The sequence below is a fragment of the Pseudopipra pipra genome, chromosome 17, assembly GCF_036250125.1.
Source record: "Pseudopipra pipra isolate bDixPip1 chromosome 17, bDixPip1.hap1, whole genome shotgun sequence".
NCBI classification, from domain to species: domain Eukaryota; kingdom Metazoa; phylum Chordata; class Aves; order Passeriformes; family Pipridae; genus Pseudopipra; species Pseudopipra pipra.
In genome coordinates, this window is record NC_087565.1 from 3,046,497 (window position 1) to 3,059,246 (window position 12,750).

The following is a 12,750-nucleotide window of genomic DNA, read 5'->3' on the forward strand; positions in this document are numbered from 1 at the left end:
CCTCACTGCAGGGTTCTGGCACTGAGGCTGTACCCAGCCCGCTGCTTAAACGTGGAGCCCTGTCCCCTTCAGGCAGAAATGTAGAGTGGAACATTGCCCCACTCCTCACCTGGTCAGTGCCAGACCCATTCTGGAGCAGTGCCATTCCATGACTACCTCTTGGGACACCAGTAGAAAATAACACGCTCACAATCATATCCAGTACTTGGCAAAACAGGTGTTGGAGAGGTCATGTAAAACCTCAGGTTTATTTTTTCTTTTTTAACCAGAACAATTTGTTTTTCTGAAATCGGAAATGCTGTGATTCTTGTCCCTGTGATGTGCAGATACTAACAGATTGTGACATCAGCCTAAGCAGATGTGGCTCTGGCAGGCAGACGGGTGTGCTCCAGGGCTATCAGACCTCTCATTTCTCTGGTAACAAAGTTTCCCTTCAGATTCTATCAGAAAATGCTTTGTGACCTTTGAAAATTCGATTTAATTATGATTTCTGCTTGTGGATTAGCATTTGGTCAGGAGGTTACCAAGCCAGGAGGAGCCACTGAAAATCCAAGTATTTTCTTTCCTCAGGAAGTTCGAGTGGAAAGAGTTTTCAAACCCAAACCCAAAACCAAAATATCGTTTGTCACAAAGGAACCAGACCCCAGAGTGGGGGCAGGACAGAAGCTCTCCCTGAGAAGCATCAGAAACCAGAACCTCATTCTGAGCACTAAAAAAGTAGGAACATTTATTAAAAGAGTTACATGACAAATGTATCCAGAGCTCCCACTCGGCACTTCACACCCTCCCAAACCTGGATGGGGATATTTTCTTCATAAGCCACTTGCAACAAGTTCACTTCTTTTTTCCGTCAGGAAGAGTTTGACCTCAGAACAAATTTCCCAATTCCACTGCAGCATCACACGCAGCTGCTCTGACTGTGACCCCAAAATCACACCAACTTCTCTAAATAAATATTTGTAGACAGAGCAGCCAATTGGGTTTGGCTTATGCAAGTGTCGCTGTACTCACACGAGCCAATTCACTTTAGAGTGTCTTAAATATTATCAATAATCTTGAATCAAGTTTAGGAAAGAAAAGCAGATAATGCTGGCCCTGGTGTTCTGTCCTCGCTGGTCTCTTCCTCTCTCTGTCCCCGCAGACCCCTCTGTGCCTTGCACTCCCCAGCTCACACCAGAAGCACGATCAGGCCCTGAAGGGGAGCGGGGAGAGACACAACCACATTAACTCTCAACTTAGAGGCGTGTTGGTTTCACAACACAAACCAAAGAGAAAACCCTCCTGCAAGAATCTTCATATCCAGTTTGTAATAAGGAGGGCACAGAACCCTTTGGGAAGTGTCGGAGAACATCCCGGCTCTTCTGGGACACCTCCAGGGTGCACAGGGCTGGAACTTGGTGCAATTCAAGACACTTTGAAAGTGCCACTGAAAAGGGCTTGCGTGACCCCCCAGAACCACATCAGAGCTGCTTCCATCAAGTTCTCCAGAAAGGAAAGAAGGGACAGGGAACCAGGAACTGCCCTGGGGTCTGAGCACTGCTCATGACACACTTGGCTCCATGCGTGGGCATCACATCCTCAGGCAGCATTCCCTGATCTGAGGGAAGCCAGATAGAGCAGCTCTTTTGGCCTTTCAGGGGTTAAAATCTATGGCTCTGGTACACACTACCAGCACTGGCAGGGTCCTATAAACATCCCCAGTGGCCTGTGCCAGTTCCCTACAGGAGAGAACAGCCCATCTGAACACTCACCGCTAATATCTGCACATCCACCTTTGTTAAGGGAATGCCCAGCACGTTTGGCAGTGGGATCCCGATGCTCAGGGCACCTGCAGGAGACAGACAGGTCCTTGTACACCACCAAGGGGTGACCCAGCTCGTGCCCCATGACAGAGCTGCTCAGGGGCACCGACTGCAGCACCATCATGCACTTGGCTTTCTTTACATTCTCTGCCACTGACTGTTGCCAGGACTGATGCTGGGGTGGGATGGTGCAAGAATAAGGTTGGATATTTAACTCCAGCCTCAGAATGGGGATCGAAGAGCTTTAATGGCTTCCGCTCTCCTGCCAGAGCTTCCAAACATAAATACACATTCCCTTCTTCCCTCCTTCCCCAGAAGTCCAAACACTCCCAACATTACAGCCACCCCGGTCACCTTACCATTCATCACAGGCAGTAATGTTTCCACGAGCAAACTGCTGCAGTGGGGCTTCAGGATCGAGATCTGAGCCAGAGAAGGAACAAGCACATGAGGGGCACTGCCCTGCCCGTGACAGCAGAGACCCCATCCTGCACTGACACAGCAAAAGAAACAATAGTCCCTCTTCTCTTTAAAGCAAATTTACTTTTATTCCTCAATTTGTATTCAGTGCTTCCTTTGGGAAAACTACTTGGTGACACTCCTGCTGCAGGTCTGTGTGAGCTTTGCCCAAGCAGGGGTGAATGAACAAACAGATTTCAGCCTTACCTTTGTGTTATTGGAAAAGGCAGAAGGGAAAAAAGAACAGCAAAAGAAGAATTGCTACAACCTACACCACAGAGCAGCTAACAGCTATGACCATCAGCAGAAGCAATCCATCACAGCATCCCACAGGCATGTCCTGGCTCCCTTCCCTCCTGAAACTACAGTGCACCATGCTCAGCTGGCTCTGCCTGCCCAGTAAAGTCCAGACTGGTACCAGAGACTTACATTACTGATGCCAACATCAGAAGACTCCAAGGAGAGGGAGGTGCTGCAGGAAAAGGAGAGCAAACAGCAGGTCAGACACAAGGCACTGGCCAGAGCTCAAGCTCACAGCCACCTCCAAGCACAAGGTTCCTCAGCCCATGGGCAGGGACCCCTGTGTGGCATCAGGGGTCCCTCCACTGTAACACAAAAAGCAGGGACTGCCAGACTTGCAAGAGAGAAAATAAAATAGGAAAATAAAAACTTAACCTAATTTTTATTTGCTTGTCAAGGAAGCAGCACTGCAGCAGGGCACACACAGCTCCTGGCTGCCCCTTCCCTCTCCCCTGCACAGGTTATTCACCTTCAGAGAGGAGTCAGCTCCTGACAGCTGAGAGCAGAGCTTCTAGAACGCTGTGGCAGGGGGTAGGAACCAGGTGATCTTTAAGGTCCCCTCTAACCCAAACCATCCTGTAATTCTATGTAAAAACACCCAGTCTGGATTTAAGGACCTGGAGAATTTGCTACAGCTCCTCATGTATCACTGCAATCACACCACTACTCGTACCTAAAATGGATGCTCTATTTCCATTTCAATTTCTCTTTTCTACTGCTGTTGAATCTTGTTATACCTTTGTCTATTGAATTAAAAGCCTTTTGATGCATTTCTATTCCCTATATCGCTGCATACAAGCTATGCCAATTTTGCTTCTAAATCCAGCTCTTTGACAAGCTAAATAGCCCAAAATCCTCAAACCTCCCGCTATAAGGAATGCTCTCCAATCTTTAATCATACCTTGACTGGCATTAATGACAGCACTTTCCTTTACTCCTTTATCACTCATGTCCAATATCAGGCATTTTTAACCACTGCCCAGGATCAAAGTCAAGCTGACAGTCTTACAATTATTCAGGTTACCTCATTCCTCCTTGTTATAAAACTGACACACTTTTCCCCCAAGCCTCCTAAAACTTTCCAGCTGCTGTAATCCTTCCTGAACCACCCTGTCCATCCACCTCGTGCCATCAGCCAGGTATGAAATCCCCGGATTCAGAAAACGAAAAGTCTGGTTTACAGAAATGGAAAACGTTTCAAGTCAGCAGACCCAGAGCTATAGTTGCAACACAGAGAATGTCACCAGCCAGTACAAGGGGCACAGTCTACCTGCCCAGGGCCAGCCTACCTGCGCAGGGCCAGCCGCAGCACCAGCCTGCCTCCCACAATCGACACGCGGACGTTTAGACCGAGGTCCTGCCAGTAGAGAGGCAGAAGATCAACACATGGAAACATCCCCATCCCACACACCAGTCACCCAGCTGGCTGCACGCTGCACCCCTTGGAGGTAACTCCATCCACACTTACAGCCTTCAGCAGCAGGAGGTTGAGGACGGATCCATCTAAACGGTTAAGGAACACCTGGACCAAGACGGAAAGCTTGACGCTGGCTTTGTTTTCTTCCAAGAGGATGAGTGGGTTCCCACCCAAGGTCAGCCTGATGTTCACAGGGCTGGTCCCACGGCAGGTGGAGCACTGTGGGAATTGGGAACACATGGAGGTGGCTACTGGCACTGCACACACCAGCCAAGCAGGGGATCAGCAGTCCTGGTGCACACTCTCACAGTACCACAGCTCCACGGAGCCTCCTCCAAGGTCACACACAGGGTGCCCAGGAAATGGGAGATACCAGACATTTACCAGCTCTCTATGTCAGCTATCTGTGTCTCTGTGTCAGACATTTATCAGCTCTCTATGTCTCTATGAGCTGTGGGAGAAGACTTTCCCCAGCTCAGGGAGTGGGAGAAGGGCAGGGGCTGCCGAGGCTGAGCAAACCTGCAGTCCCTTTGCCCACTCCCATCAGCTGGTCAGGCAGCAGGGCAGGCTCAGGCCATGCTGGTGCAAGAGGAGGGCAGCAGAAGGCTGGGGACCTTTGGCAGCAGCACGCTGGCACCTCCAGCTGCATCCCTTGGACGGCTCGGACCTGGCAAGGTTTTCACAAACCCTCAGGCCTGAACCAGTCACTCACCCCAGCAGGAGCGATGGTCCATAAGGTCTCGTGCAGACGGTTGGCACCAGAGAACTGTGGGAACAGAAGCACCAGCAGCCCTGATGAGCACTCCAGCTGACTTCAACAACACCCATCCTGCTGGGGCCACCCCATTGCACAGCACCCTGAGCTGCCCACCCTCTCCACTGTTCCCCAGCTGTTTGGGTGATTCCCGGTAAGCTGTTAAGGTGAGAGCACCCAGCTGTGGAAGGTGATGTCCTCCAAAGGCTTTCAACACCTGATAGCGTGTGGACCCCTAACATTTCCCACTGGCAGTACAGATTGGAGGCACAGGAGGTGGAAACACCCAGGTAATGGCACTGCACACACACAATGGCTTTTCTCAGTGACATTTTGCAGATTCCTTTAAAGGGATCACAGTCTGCAGGAGTCCATGGCACAACCAGTACACAACTGGTCTCAACAGGTGTCCCTGGGGTGCCCATACAGAAACAGGCACAGCTGAGCAGTGCAGGTGCTATTACAGCTTTCTGAGAAGAGAGGAAGGAGGCAGCACTGGGGATTGAGCCTCTGCCAGCGAGCACATGCACAGGGACATGCACAGGGACATGCACACACAGCACCAGCAGCACCAGGGACACCTCAAACAGCCCTCCCCAAGCAGACCCGAGGCCAGGCTGATGCCCGTCCCTTGTCACCCACTCTGGCATGAAATACAGGTGCTGCTGCACTCACAATATCTGGCGTGCAGGGGAAGGTCTGCGGCGGCATCTGGAGCAGGAGGGTCAAGATGGAATTGATGAAGTTCTGGCGCATCGCCAGGAGCAGGAGCCTGTCCATCAGTGGAGGCAAAGCGGAGGGGGATGAGTCGTGGGGGATGGTGATGCCTCCCACCTGTTTCACTGCACCCTGCAGGGAGAGGTGACACGGACATCAATCCCATCCTCAGAGCTATGAGGCCCAGATCCTTGAGACAGGAGTGCGGGGCCAGTGCCAGCTGAACAGCCCTCCTCTCGCCAGAGCTCCGGGAAAGCACCGGGCTTGGAGCAGTTCCCTCTGTGTTCCAGAGATGACAGGAGCTGATAAAGGCACGTGTGCGTAACTGAGGCCTTCTCAGATAACAACGTGCTTTGTCCAAATCACAACTCACTGCTTCAGTTCATCCTGAGGTCTCACTCCAGGGACAAACAAGGGGTGACAGTGCAGCTCCCAGCAGCACCAGCCCTCCCACACCCTTCCAGGCATCAGCCACCCTGCAACTCCACAGAATCCCACACTGACACCATCTACTTGCTAAGGAGACCAACTCTGACCATCCAGGGGTCTTGGGGGGACAAAGACTCATCCCTACAAAGTGACTGCTCCAAAGCCAGAGTAGCAGCAGGGTTGCAGAGGCTGAAGTGTTTGCTGTCAGCGGTTGCTCCTCTTTAGTGCTCACGTCTCAGTTGCTTCTCACCAGCCACTTGCTTTTATTTAAGCTCTCCTGTTTGAAAGTAGTTTGCTTTTTGCTGCCTTTCCCCCCCGCAGAAAGACAGAAGTGAAAAATACATCCATTAGCCTGGTTTAGCATTCACCCACCACAGAAGCTGAACAGCAAAGGCAAAAAGTACTAACACCAGGTCTGCACAGCAGGAGAGAGGAGGAAAATTGCTCATCCCAAGAGAAGGAGAGCTGCTCATCCCAGCAGCTGCATCCAACAAACACACAGTCTTGGGCAGACTCAGGGTAAGTTTGAAAACAGAGCAAATTTGAAGAAAAGCACACACAGTTGCTTAGTGGTGACTTGGATCAAGATCCAAATACTTAGGAGCTTGCATTTCCAGGACAAGTCATTAGCTCAGCTCCTCCACAGGATTCTACAGCTCCCATGGGATGAGGTGAGCAGACTGAAAGGCAACACACAGCCATGCTCCCAGGGTCCTGCTGCCCAGCATTAACTTACATCTAAATCCAGGCCAAGGAACTTGCCAGAGGTATAGGGGATGCTGGCCAGCTGGTAGTGGATCGTTCCTGCCGTGCCAACTGGGATGACAGCTACACACAGGAAAAGGATCATTACAACACCAGGAAATAAGCAGCAACACAACCTCCTCCCCTGACCCCTCAGACCACCAACCCCCACACCCACAAACAGTCTGAGATTCACTGCTGCAGGGTGCTCACTGCTACTCCAAATGGCCAAAACATCCCCAAATTCTGCTTGGTGGCATCTGCCTTTCGGATATAGCCCAAAACGAGCATCAAAGAAAATAAAGCCAAATCCAAGGGTGACACATAAAACTGATATAAGGAGGGCCAAGGTGGGAGCAGTTCACTTGGAGTGCTGGGATGTGACTTCAAGGTTCAACAGCAGCTCTGCGGAAGGGTTGGACTTCTATTGATGCACTGATGGATTTGACATGGGAACAGCCCTTCCCACTGTGGGGAATGTGGAGAAGCAGCACCTCACCCTCCACAAGAAACGCACCATTGAGAGTGCCCAGGAGCTGGATGTTCACGAGGTTCATCACGATGTCAACCACAGGACAGAGCTGCAACACAAACCAGAAACGTGACTGCTCAACCCCCCTCACCACCGTCACCCACAGCCTGCCCAGACCCCCTCCTTTCCATCTAAATCTCCATGGAACAAGTGCTGCTGGGATGCTGTGAAAGACCTGGGGGCAATGGAGAAACCCCAGAGCCATGGGACCAACACTGAAGGGGAACACTTTGGTTTGGGGAATATCTCAGACATTGTCCCGCTGGCCACAGCCCTCTGGAGCTGCCAGGCTGCCCACAAACTTTCCTGCCTCATGGCACATGCCAGGCATGTGAGAGAGCAGCACAGAGAGATGGTGCAGCTGGCTGTGACCTCGTAACATATTTTTCCCAGTATCTCTGTGTTTCAGCTGTGAAAGGAGGGCAATCCTCAGCCATACCAAAGCGGGCAGAGTTGCTGTCAGCTGGCGAAGCACCATCTCATTCACTGACAGGGTGAGCAAGCTGGAAAGGTCAGAAAAAAAATCCCAATCAGTACAAAAAAAGCTCCAGGACAGGAGACCAAAGGATCTCCTGCCTTCATTTTACACTATGCTAGGTCCTTAGTCATCCCTTCAGGGCCACTGCTGTGGCTGCCACTGGTCAGAGCAGGGGCTGGACAGAGGGCTGGGGGGGCAAAGGGGTCACTCGCCCCACTGAGGGCTGAGAATCTCATTGTTGAGAATCACAGCATCATTAAAGTTGGAAAACACCTCTAAGATCACCAAGTCCAACCATCAACTGAGCACCACCACCACGTTCACCCCTAAACCATGTCCTCAAGTGCCATAACCACGTGCTTTTCTAACACTTCCAGGGATGGTGTCTCTACCACTTCCCTGGGCAGCCTGTTCCAATGCTTGACAACCCTTTCTGTGAAGAAATTTTTCCTTCAGCAATTAGAGGGCACAGATATCACTGCACAAAAGGAGTGAGCCTCTCACAGAGTAACCTGTGTTTCGTGTCTCCCTCTGGTATTTAAATCAGTGCTGTAGTTAAGGGAAGAGAGAGCTGTTAGGAAATCGCCTCATGTTCGTTACTGGGAACAAACAATTTGCATCTGGAATAACAAGAGGAGAAATCTGCTGTGTGACATTTCCACACTGCTGCTGAACAGCTCACTCGGGACGTGCAATGCCTGCAGCAGCACAAAGCCAGTTACGTCTCATAATCAATATATTTCTGGACTGTTGAGCTGGCAAGCCACAGACAGCAGGAATTCATAGAGCATCTTGTTATTTATGCCAAAATTCTGCCTACAGATGCATCTGAGGAGTGGCCATGAAGTCAATCATGTAATCCACACTTCCTTTACCCCCCTGGGAACTCAATTCCCGCACACCATCACTGTAATCCTGCTAAAACTTAAAACATGACCCCCGAGAGCAGGTGAGCCATGTTCTTCTGTTCACTAGCACAGCATTTTTCAAAGCAGCTGCTGCACTGATTGAAATATATAATGCATAATGCAAAAAATAATTAGGAGAAATTCAATGAACCTGAAAAGTGAGCAATTCAAAAGCAATAAAAGAAAATATTTCCCATGATCAATTTACTGCTGCGTTCATCAATACACAAAGTCAGCAAATTCTTGCTGTCAAGAATTTAATAAGACTGAGCAAGAGATGGGACATTTGCATGGAATTACCCACATCCACAGCAATCAGAGGGAAACTCCACATGCCCAGCATTCACCTGGAACAGCAGCCAAAGGCAGAATGTAAAACCAGGGCAAGCAATGGTGCTGTTTTCCTAGAACTCTCCCTGCCCTATTACTTGTACCCTTTGGATATCAATTCACTAGCTAAGTCTAGAGAAAGTCATGCTTCAGATTTTAAAATTTCCACAGATAAACAGAGGAAATTAAACCTCATTCCATTTCCACTGAAGCAACTGACTTTGGCATTAGGAAAGAAATTCCATCCCTGAGGCCTGGCTCTATATCAGCTGAGCACTGCCTGTGTCCTGGCAGACTGTCCATATTGTTGGATAAAGAGAAGAGGACTGCATGCAATGGAAAACATAAATCCACACGCACTTACCCAGAAAGGACCTTGATCTTTATGGCCCCAAGAATGCAGAGGCAGTCTTCAGTGACAACCTGGACTGTGCCAGATTCAAAATTCGTGCATTTAATGTTTGCGGTAATGTTCACATCCACTAAGATATCAATTAGTTCTGAGAGCAGGCCAACCAAGCTGCAAAAGAGAAAATGGGATGATTTCATCTCTCAGCCTCTACCCAGAGAAACTCAGCAAAGCCAGAAGGAGCAGACTGCACCTCCTTCTCCTTCAGACCATTACCAATGTCAAGAGCCATCTTCTGCTGCCTGTTTTGCTCTGTAACTTTATTATAAGGTACGAAACAGCACAAAATCCATAAAAGATGCAAAATATGGCAGAGCAGGGGTTCCCCTCATCGGCCACCACGAATCCCCCCACTCACCATTTGCCGCTGAGCTGCAGCTTTGCCCCGATGGTCAGCTGGACCCCGATCCCTGGCAGCAGCACCACCGACAGCCTGGGCAGCCGGACCTGGACGAGGTGCAGGCTGTGAACAACAGCAAAGGCTGGCACAAATTAAAAACATCTTCCAGCAGCTGAGCAGCTGTAGCCATGAGGCTGTAGCTGAGCACCCACAGCACCACAGCCACCTCCAGCCAGAGGCATGAGGATAAGGGACAGCTGAAAGCCAAAAGAAGGTAGCCTAGAACAAGACTGGGGTGGGAGCCGAGTTTGTAGAGCTGTCAGCTTTTTCCCCTCTGTGGTCCCTTTCCCCTCTCTCAGTGCTGTCAAGCATCTCAGACATCAACAGCCACCACCAGAGCTGTCATTCTGCACCCACACCCATAACCTGCAGTGCACCTTGTCACCTGCACTGCTACCACACAGACAACTGTAGTTGGGTTAGAATTTCAGTATCATGATAAAATGAGGATAATGGCCTGGGCCAACCACACCACCAGCAGCTCAGCTTGTCTTGCTTCAGAACTGATGGTGAAGGTGCACTCACAGCCAAGCACTTACCCCGTGATGCTGGTGGGAGAGTTCAGCAGACCCCCTTCACCCATGATGTTGGGGAGCACAAGGCCCTGCAGGTGCTGCTGGAGAAGCCCATTATGAATTATGGCATCTGAGAGAACTGGAAAACATCTGTGTGTGAGGACCAGCAGCGACCTCTCCCCAGTCAGTCAGATCCAACCTGATTCTGTGATTCTGTCCTGGCAAAGATGGGGCACAACAAAGCCCTTTTGCTCCCCAGAACTCCTCATGGAGCTACCAGTTGTCCCCATGCAGTCTAAATACAAAGGGATGCTATTTTGCAACGTGCACTAAACCAAAGCTCCCCGTGGTGAATTAACATCCCAGACCCCCAATTCGGAGTGCACATGATGGCTGTGCACTGCCAGGAACACCAGCAACCCCGCTCAGAGCCTGGACTTCCACTCACAACTCATTTTCCATTTGTCAGGGGTTTTGTTTGTTGATTTTTGCCTGTTTGCTTTTGCTTTCGGGGTTTTTTTGTTTGTTTGTTTTCAGTAGAAGCAACTTGAAACAAGCCGGAACATTGCAAATATTATCGTGGCTGCTACTTCACAGCAGCTGTTTGTCAAATATCAGCTACTCCAATATGGAAATGAGACATAAAGAGGAAATAACCCAGATCTAGCCCTGAAATTCTATGTGGTTGCTTGGTACTGAAACATGTCCCAGTTGTGGAGCAGAGATTTCCCTGACCTGTGAACCCAGCAATGGGTCTCAGGGGCTCTGAGCAAAGTCTCCAGACCTGAGGAGTTATAAAATAAGGATAAAGACACTCGGGAGGTTTTATTCTCCTTCATGGTCCCACAGAGCTTTCAAAACAAACACAATTCATGTTTTTTTGTAGTTACCATTCTGCATGGCCCTTGGACTGACAGCGCAGGACAGGCCAGACAAGACTTCCTGAGAGGGCGAGAGGAGGCCACAGAAAAAGATGATTCCAAAAAGCTTCAATACCGTCATCTTCAGAAGATTCCCCTGCTGGCAAGGGAGACATCGGAGGGAACAGTGGGGAAAAATCCTATCAGAAGAGATCCCAGTGTCTTTAGGAGGAAAGAAGTCAAGCAAGAAATCCCTCCTTTACTCTTTATCCAGCTCAAGTCAGACTCTCGAGCCCAGAGCAGCAGGACCTTCTTCATGTCCATACATATGGACAGACTCCACACATGGGTCAATAAAAGCCCTTTCCTGGTCCCTTGTGACTGGCCCAAAATATTCACTCAAAAGAAGCAAAACTGCTTTCCCCCAAACTGATGTTTAAGTTATTTCTGTATCCCTGTGACGAGCAGTTGCAGGTGTTTCACTGAGGGGCTTTGCCAAGAGAAGCATCTGAGGATCATCCTTGTTCTTTCTAACTTTCAAAAGCAATAAACTGAAGCATAAGCGATAAAAACAAGCTAGCTAAAAATTATAATTTAATAATTATCAACATAAATTTAATTACGAAATGGCAGACACAGGCTAGTGATGGGGAGCTTGGTGCCCAGCACAATCTCCAAATAAAGCAGCCGAGCACCAGGCACGCTGCACGTGTCTTTCCAGAGAAAGGACCCTGCCACCACACCTGTCACCCTGCCACCACACAACCAGTGAACAGAGGATGTTACCTGAATCAGCCACAGCCAGCTGAGACAGGGTCTTGGCTCCACTCAAGCTCCTCTGGGCTCCTCAAGGCTCTGCGACGTTCCTTCTTCCCCGCAGCTGAGATGAAAGAGTCACCCTTATATAAAACCTGCAGCCAAGCAGACACACCTTCTCCTCACAGCCTACCCTGGCCCATGAGCAGCCATCCCTCTGCTCCTGCTCCTTGCAAGCAACACCCAGCTGCCACCTCTCTTGATTTATACACGGCAACGTCACCACTGCCTTGATGGGCTGCCATTTCCCTCTGTGGCCTGGATCACTCGGATGCCACTTTTTCCTCCCCCAGTCTGTCTTAGAAAGGATGCTCTGCAACCATGGCAGGGATCCCCATGCTTTGAGGGAACCAACTTATTTAGGATACCATCAGTTATTAAAGCATCTGAACCTGACAGGAGGCTGATGGGGCTGGCTGTGGAGGAAGGCAGCACGCAGAGCATATGAGCAGGGGTTCAAGGAGGCTTAAAGTAGGAAACTATCTGCTTTTGCCAATCCCTGAGGAGCTGTGGGACTTACAATGCTCATTTCTGTTTCAAGTGCAGCCCTGAAAAAGATTTTCTTGAGAAAAAGCAACGTGGAGAGGTTGCAGAGAACTGACAAGTGTTGGCTTTTTTGAGACCAAGCTTCAAATTGATTTCAGTTGGATCTGTCACGTGTCACAAACTGATCGTAAAAAAATGAAATTGTATCAAAATGTACAGAGACAACAATAAATACAATTTTGAACAAGCAGCACTTATGGTAGCTGAGTGAGCTGAGGGCAGCAGGAACACAGATCTCAAGGGAAAATCTCATCCCGCAGGAACGAGAATCTCACCCCTCAGCAGATGCCTTGGCCGGGCCTCACGGAAGTTTCCATTGTGCAGGGCCCCAGGA

The 12,750-nt window shown here is 49.8% G+C and overlaps 1 protein-coding gene across 1 annotated transcript; it reads right to left on the reverse strand.

Annotated features, from left to right (window-relative positions):
• Positions 1 to 700: 700 nt before the first annotated feature.
• On the reverse strand, positions 701 to 12,251 carry LOC135423507 (BPI fold-containing family B member 4-like). Its single transcript, XM_064673790.1, has 16 exons — positions 11,841 to 12,251; positions 11,085 to 11,214; positions 10,219 to 10,333; positions 9,638 to 9,742; positions 9,235 to 9,390; positions 7,594 to 7,657; positions 7,140 to 7,203; positions 6,615 to 6,706; positions 5,408 to 5,581; positions 4,691 to 4,744; positions 4,030 to 4,197; positions 3,851 to 3,918; positions 2,691 to 2,733; positions 2,162 to 2,225; positions 1,752 to 1,828; positions 701 to 1,192 (listed from the first exon to the last, which is right to left on the reverse strand). The coding sequence occupies exons 2-16, from the start codon at positions 11,194 to 11,196 to the stop codon at positions 1,169 to 1,171; spliced, it is 1,380 nt and encodes a 459-aa protein (XP_064529860.1). The 5' UTR covers positions 11,197 to 11,214; positions 11,841 to 12,251; the 3' UTR covers positions 701 to 1,168.
• Positions 12,252 to 12,750: the final 499 nt, after the last annotated feature.